Source organism: Vespa crabro, chromosome 2 (genome assembly GCF_910589235.1).
Source record: "Vespa crabro chromosome 2, iyVesCrab1.2, whole genome shotgun sequence".
NCBI classification, from domain to species: domain Eukaryota; kingdom Metazoa; phylum Arthropoda; class Insecta; order Hymenoptera; family Vespidae; genus Vespa; species Vespa crabro.
This window is the reverse complement of record NC_060956.1, coordinates 6,525,499-6,544,431: the sequence shown is the minus strand read 5'-3', so window position 1 is coordinate 6,544,431 and position 18,933 is coordinate 6,525,499. Positions and strand designations below refer to the sequence as shown.

At 33.4% G+C, this 18,933-nt stretch overlaps 2 protein-coding genes across 7 annotated transcripts in view; both read left to right on the top strand.

The window, feature by feature from the left end:
• Positions 1–18,933, top strand: part of LOC124422139 (neurocalcin homolog) — a 31,624-nt gene that overhangs the window by 152 nt on the left and 12,539 nt on the right. The window contains exon 1 of one of the 2 annotated variants that reach the window (XM_046958182.1): positions 4,399–4,516. The exons of the other annotated variant lie outside the window; for it this stretch is intronic. The gene's annotated coding sequence lies outside the window, so the exon portion shown is untranslated. Of the gene's footprint in view, positions 1–4,398; positions 4,517–18,933 lie in introns of those variants that run through there. 2 annotated transcript variants of the gene reach the window in all.
• LOC124422140 (neuronal calcium sensor 2) overlaps positions 5–18,933 on the top strand; it is a 23,900-nt gene continuing 4,971 nt past the window's right edge. The window contains exons 1-6 of one of the 5 annotated variants that reach the window (XM_046958183.1): positions 5–972; positions 1,765–1,806; positions 13,739–13,857; positions 14,031–14,174; positions 15,651–15,779; positions 15,882–18,933. The exon at positions 15,882–18,933 is cut by the window's right edge and continues 4,971 nt beyond it. In XM_046958183.1, coding sequence (XP_046814139.1) covers positions 13,747–13,857; positions 14,031–14,174; positions 15,651–15,779; positions 15,882–16,058 — 561 coding nt within the window. In that variant the 5' untranslated portion in view covers positions 5–972; positions 1,765–1,806; positions 13,739–13,746 and the 3' untranslated portion in view covers positions 16,059–18,933. Of the gene's footprint in view, positions 973–1,764; positions 1,807–4,392; positions 4,517–7,274; positions 7,730–11,482; positions 11,504–13,303; positions 13,561–13,738; positions 13,858–14,030; positions 14,175–15,650; positions 15,780–15,881 lie in introns of those variants that run through there. The other 4 variants (XM_046958184.1, XM_046958185.1, XM_046958186.1 and 1 more) reach the window with 4 other exon arrangements.

The window sequence follows — 18,933 nt, the reverse complement described above, 5'->3', positions numbered from 1 at the left end:
TAGTAAGACGTATTTACGATCTATTTTCATCCCTAATTTTTCATCCGATTAATTGTCCGATGTTAGAAAATCATTATACGTGAGAATCGTTCGGTCGAAGAACTTTAAAATTCGCTCGTACGTTTAGTCTGACGCGAAAGTAGAGAGGTTAGTCGGCGCATTGATATTTATTAACGCATTGAAAATCAGAAGTTATACGGGTACAAAATTATTTCCATAGATAGAATTCCATCAAAAAGCAAAAGCGGAAGAGTGCGCGCGCGTATAGTGCTGCGTGATAATGCGCTAGGCGAGAAGGGAAGCAAGGGAGCGGCAGGGGTAGGGGATGAGTGTGAAAGAGAGAGAAAGAATACGCGAGCGTATGTATGTATGTATGTATGTATGTATGTATGTATATTGTATGTTGTTATGTGTGAACGTATATGTATGTAAGGAAAAAGAGAGAGATAGAGAATGTACGAATATCCTATATACACTATGTGCGATATATGCAATAAATAAAATAAAAAGTACGGGCGTGTTTCGAGAAAATTGCGTGAGACAATTTTTGCCGTGAATTTGGGTATACGAAAAGAAATCATTTCGAAGAGAAATAAAACCACCTCTGTGAATCGTCGAATTCTTTCGGTCTTATTTCGGAAGAAGGTCGAAAGTGAGTGTCTCGCGCGTGTACTTAAACATGAAGACAAAAAATAAAGCTCGACGACGCAATAACGATGACGGAGGAGATGGCGGTGGTGGTGATGACGACGACGACTACTACTACTACAGTGATGACGGAGAAGGTGGAGACGGTGATGGAAACGATGGTGGTGGCGGTTGCGATAATGGTGGCGGTAGCGGAGGCGGCGGTAATACGTAACGTAACGTAAAACGTTTGACGTTTACCGGCCATGCGGTCTACGATGTACCAATAACAACGACCTATTCAAAAGCGCCCTTGTCGTCTCTGAACGTGACCTCATTTTGTCTGTAAGTTCATATAGAATATATATATATATATATTTTTTTTTTTCATTATTGTTCAATTTCTTTTTTCTTTTCTGTTGTCTTTTTATTTAATCTTAATAAGCTTTTTTTCTTTGATTGTATTTAATTGAATCGATAAGACCTAATCATGAAATGTTTCCCGTTGAAAGTATAATCTTATCAAATTGGTAGAGGCTTTATTTTATGCATTCTTGCGAGGAAGTTCAATAATGTAATATCACAGTGATTCATTTTATAATTTTATTCCTTTTTTATTTATTTATTTTTTTAACTTTTTTTATTTTATGTATATACGTGTGTTTGTGTGTGTGTGTGTAATCTTTTTTATATTTTTTCGACCGTATAAATGTTGAAAGATTTTTAGTAGAATATGTAATATAATAATCAATATAAAAGGTTTAAATTAATCTTCTTATATGATTCCTTTATAACATTGAAATATTTCCTTGTGATCTTTTAATGAAATGTATTTGCTTGTATGCTATTCGTAGGCACAGCCAGAACTTACTTGGATGCTTGATTTCTAACTCATTATGTTTGAAAATAGTTGCTAGATGTTTAATATGGATAGCCAGATGCTGATGATTGCCAATAGTTTCATTATGGCTAATATTAACTTTCAAAGAAATACTTGCTTTACCGATTCTTATCTTCTTTGAGAATCAATGAAAACATTGACAATTATATTACATAAAAATAAAGGAAAAGTACATTTATATAAAATCAATATATATTGGAAAAAGACTATCAACATAGTTTATATATTTGTTTCAGGAAGTAAATATGTTACGTGCAATGGTGCCAATAATCAGTAAGGTGAGATTATTAAAATTTTTATTTGTATACATATATACATATATATATATATATATATATATATATATATATATAACAATGCTTAATATGCAGTCATATTTTTATTTAACCTAAACGAATATATTTGATCAATATTATATATTATATATTAATATATCTAACGCAATCCCATCGATTTACGATTATACCGATCGAACGTGACTAAAATGCGAATGCGGTATATTTAAATGCACTTCGCTAATGCAACCTGAAAAAAAAAACATCTCGACCCTATTTTTTTTCAAACGAACGAATTCGAATAAAACATTCATTTGAAAAACTCTCGGAACTTATGCTTGTTCCTGTATCTAATTCAAAGTCGTCATATATATTATCGTATTGTTTCCTACGGTACTGTTCTGATCACTATTGATAAGAATATGCACAATATTCCATAATGTTTCATTGTATCATATATCGAAGCTTATAATGGTATTATCAATATATATATATATATATATATCAATAGAGATACATTTATCGATCGGAAATAGTACGTCATTCTTATAATCCGAAATTTCGAGAAATAATACAAATAGTAGGTATTAATTTAAAAAGAAAAAGAAAATTAACGGATTTTTCTCGAAATAATACGGATTGACGTTTGATTTTATTTCGCGTTGGTTTGGCGTAAAAAAGTAAGGCGATTTTTTCGATGGAAAAAAGAAAAAAAAAAGAAAGAAAGAATGAAAGAAATAAGAAAAGGAACAAAAAAATGAACGGAAGTTATGAAGACGTTTTAGAAAAGACGACGATCTTTTCAGATGCCATTAGAAGAGGTAAGTCGTCCTTCAGGAGCAGCCGAATCTTCTTCATCTCTAATAAAATTCATAATAATGAATATATAATTTATTTTTTTTTTCTTTCTTTTTTTTTTTTGTTTCTTTTTCTTTGCGAATTTTTCTTCTCGCTTATACCCCATTTTTCGTCAGCGTCGTATACCTTAGAATAGCCGTTATTTTTGGACCAATGACTCACGATCTGCGGCAGGTTTACCTTTGTCTTTCCGTTTCCGCCATATCGAATAATCTAATTTCGTTTATACCAAGTATCCTATAGTAAGTTTAATTTCATTTTCTTAAACGTTCTCGTAATTCGAATTCGTATCTTGAATCAGATATCTTATTACATAATAAATCTATCTCTTTTTTGATATAAATTAAAAAAAAAAAAGACAGAGAAGGAGAGTCTTTATTCTGTTAAACGATTGTTTATTACGATCGTTTTAAATAATTTTTTTTTTTTTTTTTTTTCACAGAAGAGAATGAGATAGAAAGAGATAAAGATAAAGAAGGACATTGAGAAGGAATAAGAAGAAAAAGATTTCAACGATTCTAAATATTCATTCTCCCGAGATTTTCCCGTCCTTGACTCACTGCTTTTCTGCATTTGTCATTTCAATCTCCCATTCCTTTTTGGGTCATATAAATTTCATATCCTTGAACGTTTTCGGTTTCGCGTGTAAATGTAAAGTGCTTACCTCTAACGTGAACGTCTTATCCGTATCAGCTATCTTCACTTTTCCTTAAAGAGTAACGATTGAATCGTCAAGGTTCTAGTGACCCCTTTTTCTTTCTTTCTTTTCTTTTTTTTTTTTTTCTTTACAAATTATTTTATTTCTTTATAAATTTCCTAATCTTTTCCAACCAACCGCAAAACATTCGAGTGACATCGAGAATTCAATCCATCAATGACGATCTTAATCAAAACTGAAAGAAAAAAAAAAAGGAAGAAAGAAACAGAGAATCCAATGAAACCATAAATAAATCTCAATGATTTCATCAGCCCCCCCCCCCCCCATTTTAACTACCCTCTCCTAATACATACATCAACTGTCCGTCGTATTTTCTTCCTTCTTTGAAAGAAAACAAAAAGAAAAAGAAAAAAAATGATCTATCGTGCCGTGCCAATAGGCCACCGTGTCGATACGTTTTCTCGCTCTAAGCTCATTCAGATCCCGATTTTCCTAGAGCTCGTCAATTGACGTTTTTGCTCCTGATATTAAGGGTACTAGAACTAGTGGATTCAAATTGACATGACTATCGGGGACGCGTTAACGGTTAAAACGTCAATGTCGCGCGTGCGAATGCAAAAGAGAAAGAGAAAGAGAAGGAGAGCTAGAGAGTTAGAGAGTTAGAGAGTTAGAGAGTTAGAGAGTTAGAGAGTTAGAGCCAGGGCTAGAGCAGAAATGAGAGAGAGAGAGAGAGAAAGAGAGAGAGAGAGAGAGAAAGAGAGAGAGAGAGAGAGCACAACGGTGGAGGAGAAAATGGTTAAAGTGCGAAGGTAGCGCCTCTCTCGCGGTGCTGGAAGATAGAGGAAGAAAGGGAACGGAGTAGGTTAGGTGTATGTATGTGTGGGTGTTGTCTCTCTTTTTCTCTCTGTCTTTCATTCTCTCTTTCTCTGTATCTCTGTCTCTGTCTGTTTCTCTCCCCCTCTTCCTCTTCCGCTCTCCCCCCCTCTCTCTCTCTTTGTGTGTGTGTGTGTGTATGTGTGTGAGGTGCTCTCTCTTGCTACTGGAAAAGGGGAGGAGCGGAATAAGTGGGGGCGGCTCGTTTAGCACGCAGGATCAGCTTCGGGCAGAGAGCCTCGGCTCCGTCGCTTTTACCTACCTCTAACTAGTACCTCCGCTGCATTCGTACGCGATACGAAGTACACGCGACCTGCTGGATCTGTGAGATTTTCCTACAGATATCACTTTTTGACATTATCTGTGTCTCTCTCTCTCTCTCTCTCTCTCTCTCGCTCTCTCTCTCTCTCTCCTTTTCTTTCTCTCTCTATCTATCTATCTATTTATTTATCTATCAATCTATTTCTTTCTCTCTGTTTTTTTCTTTTTCTTATTTGCTCGTTATATCTATATATCTATATATATATATATATATATATATATATATATATATATATATGTGTGTGTGTATGTATATATATCTTATCTCTTTTTTCTATGTCTAATATATATGTCTCACTTCTCTTTCTCTTTCTCTTTTTCCGTCTTCATCGCACGCGCGCGCACTGCTAACCCTTGGCACCCCCAGTGTTCTCTCTCTCTCTCCCCCTCTCTATCTTGTGCAAACTCACCCCACCTTCTCCTACATCCGTCATTCCACCCCCTTCCCTTGGAGCACTACTCCACCTTCCTCCTTCTCCTCTTCCCTTTTTTCCACATCGCATCGATCTCGCCCTCGCACGAAGCGTTAACAATTAAAGAAGCACGAGAGAAGGAGGAAGAGAAGGAGAAGGAAGGGCAAAAGCGCAAAAAAGACATTATCGCTTCGTCTTAGCACACGGCACGATCGACCAAGGCATTCGAGTTTAAAGAGAAAGTTTCTCTTTTTCTATATATGAATATCAAAGGGGATGTTTAATTATGATTTATGTACAAGAAATTGTTCGTTTATATTAAATTCTTTTTTTCTTTCTTCTTTCTTTTTCACGAGTTTTTTAACGATGCGTTATTCTTAAATTCTTTTTATTCTATATAAGAGAATTAGAGATAGAGAGAGAAAGAAAAGGAGAGAGAGAGAGAGCGAGAGAGAGAGAGAGAGAGAGAGAGAGAGAGAGAGAAGAGTATAGTAGTACTAGAGTCCATTTTTCTTTTCTTTATTTTTTTTTCTTTTTCTTCTTCTTTTAAATCACTATATGATCCTATACATTGGAAAACAGGAGAAAAAAGGGGAAGAAAAAAGGGAAAAAAAATAATATAATGTTATTCGTGTAAGCATGCTTGTAGAACGACTAAGTAAAACTACTACTCGTAAGGAGGATATAATTTAGAATGATGAGCAAAGAAAGCACCGCTTATATGGTACAAGTGTACAGACATATGTGCATATATAGATATATGCATGCATTAGTATACACACCTATATATCATATAAGAACGTTTGGCTGTCTGGCTATGTGTGTCTGTGTCTATCTATGCCTATGTGTGCGTGTATCTATTTCTTTTAGCCACGAGCACGCGCGAATTTACGCGTTTGCGTTTGCGTTTGCTTTCGTGTAAATGAACACGCCTACATGAGCTACACATTAGAGAGAAAGGGGGAGGGTAGAGAGAGAGAGAGAAAGAAAGAGAGATAGATTGAAACTTTAAGGGGATGAAATAACGTTTTCGCTTTCCCTTTTATAAGGTTTTCTTTAACTTCCAACGTGGTTATTACTTTTTTCTATCTCTAACACTTTTATTCACCTTTTCACTTTGACGCTATCCTCTCTTTTTTTAATTATTCTTTCAATCTTTTTTTTCTGTTTATATTTTTTATATTTCTTTCACACCTCTTTTTTTACATCTTGCCAATGTAAAACGCGATGCTTCATAAATTATGGCGGTTTAAGATAAACGAAATTATTTCTTTTTTCTTTTTTTTTTTGGTCTGTATTTTATCTGCCCTTTTCCCTTCTCTCTTTCTCTCTCTCCCTCTCTCTCTCTCTCTCTCTCTCTCTCTCTTTCTTTCTATCTATCTATCTATCTCTCTTTGTCTCTCTGGCTCTCTCTCTTTCTCTCTCTCATGCATATATGTATTTTAAGCAAATACTCAAAAAAACAAGGACGAATTGTACGTACGCAAGTGGTACATATGTACATCACTTCTTCAAACTAAAACTCACAACGAAATGAAAGTGCATTATCGTTGCTAAACAATTCTACTTAACGCTTCTAATTCTTATAATCCTTTAGAATACTCTCTGTATGTATCTAATGTCACTGAATTTAACAGAATTATGTGTTCAAACGCAAGAGAGGAAAAGAATTTACCATTTGACTAGTGTTCTACTCTTACTCGTTTACGTTTAAACATATATTTCTTTCACGATTAATATAGATAGATATAACATTATGAAAATAAGTTACTTTTATCTTTCGTCGTTTTAGCGTAAAAGATTGACATTTCATTCGAGTTAGAAATTTTCTTAAAAAGTCAAGGGTTAATTTGATAATTTAAATATCATCGATGTTGATCGATCCGTGACATCATTGGGGAGAAAGAAAAATAAGAAGAAAAAAAGATCAAAAAAATCTTTTTTTAGTAATATTATACATGATAGTTACATTTTTTTAATAGATTTTATAAATATCTAATAAAAAATCATATACATGCATATATATATATATATATATATATATATATATATTTATATGAATGATACAGTTAAAAGAATAAAAATGGAAACTGATGTCTGTAGGTGTATAAAAAAAATAAATAAAAAATTTCTACAGGTTTGAAAGACGAGGTGGAGAAGGAGTAGAAGAGAGGTTTTATTCGGTGTTAAATCATCCCTCTTTTGAAAGTGAAGAGAATCGAATAGAATGTTTTCTTTTTCTTTCTCTCTTTCTCTCTCTCTCTTTCTCTTTTTCTCTCTCTCTCTCTCTCTCTCTCTCTTTCTCTCTCTTTCCATTGGTATTGTATACAAATTGAATTTTTACGCAGGGAAAGGGACAAGACGAATGCAAAAGTGAAAAGCGACAATCGTGTGTATAATAATCGGAATATTGTCGTTCATTGGTTGTGAAAGAGGTGATGCCTTTGAATCCTAATGACCAGACCATTTTATATATTTCGTGTCGCGTGTGTGAATTGTCGTCGTTTATTGGGTTGTTGTTATTATCGTCGTCCTCCTCATCATTATTACGGCACGGTGAAGTGCGCGTGTGTTGTACATCGATCGAATCGTAGCGCGTGTACTTGTAACGAGTTTTTAACTTCACTGCTCTAGAAGTGATACACCACACCATACCAAGTTTATTCGTAAAATAACGCATTGAAGAGAATTTTTCGTACCGAGTAATTGCCTCGTGTGTATATATATATATATATAGATAGATAGATAGATAGATAGATATTTAGACGCCGTCGACACGCCGTATTTGATAAGTCAACGAGCGGTAAGTGTATCTGATATTTTTTTACAGATCGATCGTAATTAAAAATTTTTGAATGATCTAGAAATATTCTCAACGATTGATAATCGTTCCTTACAAATTTATTTTTTATTTTCTATATATTTTCTTTTTTTCTTTTCTTATTTTTTTAAATTTGTCTCTTACAAGTGATATATATGTATATATATATAGAAGTTCACTTTTTTATTCTGTTATATATATATATATATATATATATATATATATATATATATATATAAATTGATATATTATTTATATATTTGTATATCTCTATATTATTTATGTCTATATATCTAGAAATTTATATATTTATTTATCTAGGTAATAATTCAAGATATTTTAAATATTATTTTAATTTCATTGTTATATACTATTTTGTATTATATGTATTGCATTTTATACTTTGTATTGAAGCGACTACAAAGACGAACAAAATAAGCCTGTATTATTTTACCCTCGTTGGATGATTATACGAGCGTCGTATCAACGGTTACACGAGAACCAAGTCCGAATAATCACTGCACTCGTTATTCTCTGTGGATTTCTATTTGACTGTGGATAATGGTAGTAGGGGTATACTTAAAAGCAAAAAGACGCGACGATAATCGCATCTCATTGTCAGATTATTGTCATACGTGATGCATCGCAATATTCCTCGGGAGACTACAATCATACAACAGCTCTGTTGTTCCCCTTTATACTTTGTTCCTAATGGTACGATTCAACGATAAGGATACTAAAGCTATTTTACGTTATTCCATGATAATGTGAGAATCGTTATTTCAAATAATAAAATAAATATCGATATAATCACTATAATAATGTTTTGCGTGTTCCACAGATAAATTGTTAAATGGATATATATATATATATATATATATATATATATATATATATATCTTTTTTCCTTATTGTGTGGATGTATATATATATGTATACCTTTTACATTTAATTGAATGTTCCTCATCGAAGACATATATTTACATAAAAAGATAAGATTATCTATTTCGGAAAGAGGATCTATTAATGAACGTGGAAATGTCTGACATTAGGATATTAGTGATATTGTATTATCACGCGATGTGTGTAAATTAAAAGTTGTGACATCGTGTCACGCTCTTCAAAGTTAAAAGTACGTACTTTCTTGTGTATTAATACATTGTTTAATGACCAAAGATTAATTACAGTAATGACTTTTGTATTCGTATTATTAATTCCTTCCATTTTAAAAATAGAACACAAGAAAGAAATGGTATTAATCGTTTAATGAGATCAAACGAGATGATGAAATACAAACGGAAGTGATTACAATTATGTATAATCTTTTGTGATTTTTCTGATTAAAAATCCAATTAATGAATTTAATCAATTTTTAACCTTTCGCATAATACACATCGCACGCGAATAACATTGTCTATTTGGTTTTAGACATTTTGACAAATCGCACCTACGTGCCAATATCATACATCTCAACTCCTCTCTTTCTTGTTTTATTATTTTCTCATTCTTCTTCTTCTTCTTCAACAAAAATATCCTCTTTCTTGGCATCTAGGAAATGATTTATAGGCACATAAATTTTCTTACCGGAGTAAGAAATTTTCGACGCTATTCACGACATACATAAATTGTTTTTGAATTTTCCTCGCTGTTGTCTATTTTATGAATACGATACCAATTTTCTTTTTCTTACGTAAAACGAAATAAGGAAAAGCTAATATCATTGGTAAAAAATCTTATCTTTTATTACGTATACTAAACAACTCGTCAAAGCTAAAGAAATCTAAATAATTGTAAAAATATGCACGATAATTGAATGCCACAATACAAAAGTGGAAAATAAGAACGATCAAACATTTACTCTGATCGTTCGATCGTACTAGATCACTATCATCTCTCTTCTATTTCTTCTATATACAGGAGGACCCATAAATCGATTGACAAAAATACATTGTTATTGTAAACAAATTTAATTTACAAACGTTACGATGTAATAAGCGATACGAATAACATTTAATAGATCTCTTTTTTTTTTCATTGAAAATGAGGGTGGTCACTTTCTGTATCTAATGTAGATTAGTAACATATTGTTGTATTCTTTTGGTATTAAATATTATCTGATACGGCTTAACTTTTGCGAATTTAACCCGTTTACAATAATAACGCATTTTCGTCGACTGACTTATGAGCCATCTTTTGTATGTTTGTGTGTACATATGTACATCTTTACAAGTCATTTTTTCTCTAGACGTCGATAAAATATTCTAGTAATTGAAGCCGGATCAAGTAAAAGTACGATTGAATCTGGCGCAACATTGAATCCTTGATCCGACCTCGTTTGTAGATCTTCTTAATGATAGACATGAAATTTGCAATTTTAATGTCTAGCCTTTCTATTCTCATCGTTGATAAATCGAAAGAACGAATTCAGGAACGTAGGAACGATTCGTTTTCAGTTTCGTTCTTCGAGTTAACATTATTAAAAGATAAAAAGACGTTTTTTTTTTTTATAAAAACAATATTTTATTTTCTTCCTTTATTTTTTACAGAAAATAAAAAAAAAACAAGAAAGAAACAGGAATTATAAAAATGATTTACTTCATGTAACGTTCGTAATAGCCGCCTCGAGCATGCACGTGCATTATCAGATAATCCAGTCATTAAATCTGCACCGATGTTGGCATATGCGTTTATGTATATGTATATGTGTGTATGCCTGAAGCAGTATCTCTAAAGATCCCTTCTCATATCTTTTTTTATTTTATTTTTTTTTTCTTCTATTTTCTTTCTTTGCCTTTCCTTTTCTGTATCATTCTTTTTAGTATCAGCCAATATCATGCTTTTATGCGATTCGTCGGATGGTTTTTTTCTTTTTTTTTTTTTTTTTTCAGAAGCAGTAAAGTGTAAAGGATAAATGAGGAATTTTGTTTTCTAAGCCATCTCACCCTCTCTCTCTCTCTCTCTCTTTCTTTCGTTTTCTTTATCTTTTTATTTCTCTCTCTCTCTCTCTCTCTTTCTTTCGTTTTCTTTATCTTTTTATTTCTCTCTCTCTCTCTCCCTCTCTCTCTCTCTCTCTCTCTCTCTTTCTCTCTCTCTATTTTTTTCTCGTATATACGAGCTTTCTCTAATAAGATCGATATTAAAAACGCGACGGGAAAGATGAAAGAAGATACGGTCGACGAAATCGATCCAAAAGAAAAACGAGAGGAAAAAAAGAGAGATATTTGGAGCAACCTTTTCCTGTGCATTCCGGATACACGTGTACTCATTGTACGATATCGTCGTAGCATATGTAAATAAAAACGAGTGTGTTTCACGGATGTGTAATCATTTCGGCAAATGATGAGTCGAGTCGACTCATCGTTGTGTAAAGAAGTCTTGCGTGGTGTTTTCTCGGGGGATATTTCAAACCAAATAAAAAGAAAAGAAAAAGAAAAGAAAAAAAGGAAAACAGGAGGAAAAAGATAAAAAAAAAGAAAACACATTCGATGGCTCACAGCCAACGTCATTTTTCATTCAATACACAAATTGAGCGACATATCATATCAATCCTATCTCGTTTGTTCCTTATTCTTTTGATAATTCTATTGAAATGACTATAATATTTTTATGTTATTCCATGTGGAATAAAGAATAAGTGAAAGAGATAGAGAGAGAGAAATTGGGAGAACTCGTAGTAACACTCGTAAATGTTTCCAACAAGAGAGCGAACGTGCATAGTCGGAATAATGGCCACAAACGAGACAAGTTTCTAATTGGGTAATACGTATCTTGCCATAACAGTACAACCCGTTTTGTTTCACCTTCGATGTCATCGGTTCGACTTCAATACGACGATTTCTTTTATAACTTACGCTTTCTAGTTTCACTTAACGTTCTTTGATGCATTTGATCACTTTTTTCTTTTTCTTTTTTTTTCTTTCCTTTTTTTGCTTGTTTTTGTTTTTTTTTTTGTTTTCCCTCCCCTCGATATCCTGATTTTTCACGAGATATTCAATGAATTCAAATATTAATGTTTTATTGATATATTTCATGAATACAAATTGTTAACAAATAGAGGATGTTAAATGTCATATAATTCATCCTATATGTATAGTTAAACCTGCTCTCGTATATCTCAATCGGATAATGTACAGTTCAGAGGATTTATATAATCGGGGATTATCCGTCGAATCCTCACGATAATGTTTTCGAAATATACATACATATATTACACACGCACAAACATACATATACATATATACATATTTATGCCTATATACATATATAGATATTCCCTGGATTCTCATAGGATTTGTAGATTTTGTCGTTTAGATCTGTTGTGCAAAAAGGAATACGTAAATCTCGTGTTATGAGACGTTTACGTACACAATATTGACTGTTATCAGCTGGTCGGGGTCATTCAAAGAAAAATATAACATTTTTTTATTCCATTTATATATATATATATTCTTTTTAAAAAATTTTTACTTCACTCGTGTACAAATATACGTGTGGGAGTAACTGTAGCTATATTGATTGCGGTTCCCAGGCCTCTGCGCGTCTCTGCGTGCGCGGGGCCAATGCAGATCGCGCACCACCATCTCTTCTCGTATACGTAGTTTCCTCTACTCTCCTTACCTCTCCTCCTTTTCATCCTTTTTCCCCTTCTCTCTCTCTCCCTCTCCCTCTCTCTCTTTTCGTTTCCTTTTCTTCCTTCTCCTTCGACTTTTCCTCCCCTTCCTCCACCTTCATCTTCTCCTGAACCCTGCGCTCTTCCCTTTGCTCTTTTATTTTAATAGAAAATCGCCGATAAACGAGTAGCTCTTTCTTTATAGTTAAATATTCTCTCTCTCTCTCTCTCTTTCTCTCTCTCTCTCTCTCTCTCTCTCTCTCTCTCTCTCTCTCTGTATCTATCTATCGGTCTATCCATCTATCTCTATTTTCCTTTAAAATAACTTTGCAATTTTTATACGATAACGAACGCGTACGAGGCATTCTTTCGAAAATTGTATTTTCTACAACATTTTAAAAGGAATTCAAATAATAAAATTAATGAGAAAAAGAAAAGAATGAAAAGGATAATTAAGAGAACATTTTCAACGTTTGTGATAGAGTCAAGAAGCAGAAAGTGGATTGCACTTATGCCAAGAAAACTTAGTTCTCGAGTGACAATTTTGGAAAGATAAAAAAATTAGGCATTATTTAACTTCTTATTTTTTTTTCTTTTCCTTTTTTTCTTTTTTGAATGCGGTTTAACAGTAATTTTCGAAGAAATTTAATGAATATTATAATCTAATACAATGTGGCTATATTAGTATTTTCATATTTAATTCTTCCCTATTAAGGTTACTTGATTCATCATCCCTTTCTTTTTCTTCTTTTTCTCTTTACCCCCTATTGACTCCTCATTCTCTTTCCTTCTTCTTTTTTAACATTCGTCGCATAGCTTTTCTTAAGTTTATCGGCGTATACTAGATTCTTTATTACGACATTACCTTCCTCTTATGTACCTTTGATTATTATGCGAAGCACACAAGTCTTCGTAATTTCCTGTCGAATATAACGTATGTATGTACTTACGTACGTTTCTTCTTTGCGACATTGGCTTTCACGTTCGTCGCATAAATAAAACGGGAACTCTTAATATGAGAAGCCCTAAAATTATTAATTTTTGTTTTGTTTTGCTTTGTTTTATTTCAACGAAATTCTCTTTTTCTCCTTTTCTTCTTTTCCTCATTTATATCATATTATTTCTACTGCTTGAAGAGTATAGATTTGAAATAAAATAATTAGATCGTAAAATTAGATCATAAAAGTGGATGAAAATCGTTACGGTATTGTTAACTCGTTAATTAATTTATAATTATCTATTGTAATAATTATTCTTTACAGTGAGTAGCGTTCGATAACAATTCAACGCAAAACTTTATCGAAAGCTTGAATATTTTCATTATCGGAAGACTTTAATTATATAGGAAACATTTAAAATGGAACGTTTCTGTTTTCTTCCAGATTACAAAATGGGTTGTTTTGGGAGCAAGGATAAATTGAGTAAAGAAGATATGGAGTTTCTCAAGTCACGCACACGATATGACGAAAGCACAATCAAGGAATGGTACAAGGGATTCAAAGTAAGTACATTACGGTGTTGATCTTTGTTAATATTATTTCTGTATATAAAAAGAAAAAAATAATAAATCTATCCTCTATATTATACAAATTTCATTTAAATTGATTTTTTTCGTTTTCTTTTTTCTTTTTTTTTGTTTTTAATTATATTTTTTTCTTTTTTTTTTGTTTACAGCAAGACTGCCCTAATGGCAGATTAACGCCCGCAAAATTTGTTGACATGTATAAAACGTTCTTTCCGTCTGGCCATGCGGAAGAATTTTGCGATCATGTATTCCGCACATTCGACATGGATAAAAACGGTTATATCGACTTTAAGGTAAGGGATATTTTTATATTGACGGGAACGTCGATAATTTCATTTACTCGAACGCGTGTGCGTGCGTCTTTTATTATACGGTACATAGGCAAGATAATATATACCATAGATTCACGTCGTTATAGAACTATTATAATAGGATCCTGTGTCTATGTGTAAATCGACCATTTTTTATTATTATTTTTTTTCTTCTTTTTTTTTTTAATAACATATTTCATTTCGTATGTTGAAGTTGTTATTAAATCTCAGTTATCAATTGAATAATAAGGTATATTTGTTTCTTAACAAAAATAATATATTACATTATTTACGTAATATTTATCAACAAATATGATCTAAAAACGATCATTGAACAAGATGTTAAAGTTCATCAAAGAACAATCAAGCATTCGTACGTAATCTAATCAAACGGATTCTCTCTGAGTAGGAGATATAACAACTTATGCCTGCTTAAACGAAATCAGTGATCAAAGATTCGTTTGTGGGAAAATACGAAAAAGGTGATTTCGTGTATGTACACATTACATATGTATTGTTGTGAACCTTTTGTCGTCTGAATTTCGGTCACACAGAGAAAGGGAGACGACGTCAATGCTCCGAGACAAAAAGTCGCGGAAAATGCTCACTCACCCTCTGTAATTTTCGGTTAGGCAATCTAGATCTCTCTTACCAGCTTTCTCTTTTTCTCCCTCCTCCTCTCTCTTTCTCTTTCTCTTTCTTTCTTTAAGCCGGTACTTTTCGACGACTTTTTTGCGACTTTTATAAAAGGAGCGTGTCCCCAATGTAAGACCGAAATCAGTGATGTGTGGAGGAAGGGTGACTAGAGGAGTCGACGTGTCTGCTGGGTCAATATGAGAAGTGGAGACACTTCGAAGGTCAGGAAGAGCAAAGAGCGAAGCCACTCCCTCCCCCTTATACCTTTCTATCGCTATCCTTCGTCTTACACTACCTACAAAGCCCTTCTCATCGTTGTCTATCTACCTTCGAGCATTAGCTGACCCACTTTTACTTATATACTGTACTTATACCATGTCCCAAAACGGGCAATCTCTCCAAACCCCGTGTCCCACCGTACCTTTCCGCTTCACCTCGATATTCACGCGAAGATTCGACCCTTTCAGTGTTCTCTTTTTCTTCTTCTCTCTTTCTCTCTTTCTCTCTCTTTCTCTCCTTCTCTCTCTCTTTCTCTCCTTCTCTCTCTCTCTCTCTCTCTCTCTCTCTCTCTCTCTCTCTCTCTCTCTATCTATCTATCTATCTATCTATCTATGTATCTATCTATCTGCCTCTATTCCTCTTGACATGATCGGCGATATAAAGCACGATCTTCGCTCTGACATCCGAATACTATGGCTTCCATCATTTGAGAGAACAAATTTCTTCGAAGTGAAAAGTCAGAAAAGTATTTTACTGAAAAACGATCGTCATAAAAAATGAAACGTCAGGATTGAAAGCCTATCTCTTCGTTTTTCGTTCCAGGAATTTCTCTTAGCCATAGACGTTACTTCCTGTGGTACACCGGAAGAAAAGCTAAAGTGGGCATTCCGGATGTATGACGTTGATGGAAATGGTGTTATTGATATTCAAGAAATGACTAAGATCGTTCAAGTAAGGAATTTATCCCTTTGAGGATTAATTCAGCTTCGAGATATGTTTTCTTAATGTTGGCCCATATTTCCTAGAAAAATATCGATGCGCTATGTGTTTCAGGCGATATATGATATGCTCGGAGCATGTTCGAGCAACAGGCCAGCGGACAGCGCTGAAGAACGGACTAAGAATATATTCGCTAAAATGGACGAGAATCATGACGGGCAATTGACGCAAGAAGAATTCCTTAAGGGTTGCCTTCAAGACGAAGAGCTCTCCAAAATGTTGGCTCCTTAATCTGATTGCCCACATTTTACAGAGAATTCATTGACGAGAGTCTGAACGGTTTTTAAGACGGATTTGTGAAAAAATGAAAAAATTATTACCGTCGCTGCTGTTACGATCTCTGTCGCTGCTGCTGCCTCCACTACTAACACCAATACCACCACCACCACTACCAATGGAACACCATTATTAAATTAACAAAACCACTTTCGCTACCACCATCGCCATCGCCACCACCACTACCACCACCACTATCATCACAGTTGCCACCGTCTTATTATCACTTATCGCCACTGCAACGTCTCTCCTCCAGCTTCGCAGCAGTCATCCCCTCGTATTTTCATGAGATTTTAAGACCAGATACTATGATGATAATGATAATTAATAAATGAATGATGATGATAATGTTGATGATGATAATGATGATCAAAAGCAAGAAATTATGAAGTCACGTGACAAACATCATCATCAAGAACGACCGATGACTATTGCAAACACCTTAAGATTTTTAATTCTAAGGTGTTCGGAGGACCTAACCTTCCAGTTAGGAGATTCATAAAAAGGAGCGGGAGGGGGAAGAAAGAAACGAAAAAATAGAAAAAGAAAATATGGAATTCGTAATGAAAATATATAATCGTTTTCAAGTCGATCGCATAATGCGAAATGCAATTTGATCTTGCAATCGTTTGATTATTAAGATTTTTCACTCAAACCTGTGAACCAGCGAATAATACGATTACGAATATCTAGTTGTATCGATCGATTGCGAATGAATTCGATCGATTCTACACTCACGTAATAAACAGGAATCATAATCCCATCGCAATCGTTTGAATTCGCTATAATACCAACTCGCTAAACGAATTTCGCTGGACCGAAAAGATCGATAAAAAAAAAGACAACAAAAAAAAAGGGAGAAAAAAATTGTTGAGTACCTCGCGGAGACCGCGTAAATGTGGTCCAAATTAATAGAGAGAAATTAATAGAGAAAGATAACTATAGGATTCGGGAAAAAGCGCGCGAACGGTATATACATAAAATGTGCGTGGCCCTAAATTTTAGTGGCTTTTAGCATGATCCAATCTTTAAGAAAAATGAACATCGAAAATACTCGATCGATTACGAGTTCAACAATAAAATTTGTTTTTCCATAGAATTTCAATGTTAGGATAAGCCAAGCTGTTAGAATTAACAGAACGTGCTCTTCGCATTGTAATCCGATTATTATGAATTGATAAATTGGATAAATTTTCAAATTTAATTCAAAACATTATGTTTGCAACGGAGCAAAAAAGGATGAAGATAAAAAATTAAAAATTCATCGATTTGATTTTAAGGGCTGTTATTTTCGAACGAATACAATTGTTTCGACAATATATAAAATTTTTATTACTTACATATACATAAAAATCTCGATGAGGAACCATTGATGAGTATACAATAATATCGTGTACACGGATTACACGGTCCCCCAAATGGTTTCTTTTTTTTTTTATATTTCTTTTAACCTCTCTTCGTCATGATTATGTGCCTTTCCTTTTTTTCCAAACAGCATTTATTCACTTTAATGAAATGGTATCGTGAATAAATAGAAAGATCAAATAATGAATGGCTTTTGTTAGAATATATTTCAATAATATCTCGGATATCTTGACTATATTTCCACCATGAAAAAGAAACAAAAATAAAAAAAAAAAATAAGACAAACAGACAAACAAAACAAAAAGAAAATACTAGTAATAATAATAAAAAGAAGAAGAGAGAAGAAAACAGGCTGGTCTCTGTTTAGTGATAGAATTCGACCAACACTGTGTTTTTATTAGAATGAGCTACGTCAGGCTGTCGTAGAATAACTTTTTCTCATTGGTATACGCGCAATGTGTTTTCAATATAAAACACCTTTACACACATATATATACATATATAAATAAATAAATAAATAAATTAATTAATTAATATTTAACACGTTCAGCGTCGTAAAAATCTCGTACGATTTTATTCCGCTGCGCCGGAAAACAATATTATACGTAGTGCTCTTGTGTTACTGCCGGTCACCGGTGACCTTGAAACACTGCAAAAAGAAAAAAAAATATATACACGGTGTCGGTCATTGGTAGCTACTTGTGGCGCGTAACGTGTTAAAAAAAAATAATAATAATAAAAAAAAAAAAAAAAGAAATTTTGTATATTGGCGAGCATGATGAAAACATATTTGCTAAAGAAGGCAAATATTTGATAAATTGGTCCAAAAGAAAAAAGAATTTAAAAAAAGAAGAGAAAGAGAGAAGAAAATCAAGCGGACAATCCGTTGTTATCTGTTCTCCTGTCGTTTTGGATCTACGTTCCCTTCGCGTTTGGCGTCCATCTAAAACAAAAAGACCCAATATACAAAACTTTAAATGAATTAGAAACATCTGCACGCTGTCATCGATTTACACGTGACAGCACCTTCTCTTCTTCTATATTGCTCACGGGTAAACAAAAAAAAACAGATAAGGAAAAAAAACACACACACACGTATACATACAGAAATGTTCGCTTTGCTCATATAGCATTACACAGAAGTTCTTGACGACTGACAGAAGGATATTGCAGAACGAGACATCGTGATTCTTCTCGTAATAGAAAGTGCAGCATTGACAATCGAATTAATAAGTTTCCTCTATGAAAGAGAAAGAGAAATATGCAGAGAGAGAGAGAGAGAGAAAAAGAGAGAGAGAGAGAGAGAGAAGAAAGAAAGAAAGAAAGAAAGAGAAAATAAGAGGAAGAAGAGAGAGAGAGAGAGAGAGAGAGAGAGAGAGAGGGTAAGAAAAAGTCCCTTAAAACGAATTATGTAAGAAGCTTAAAAAGAACGAACCCTAAGTGCATTATATGTAATAGAGAATCA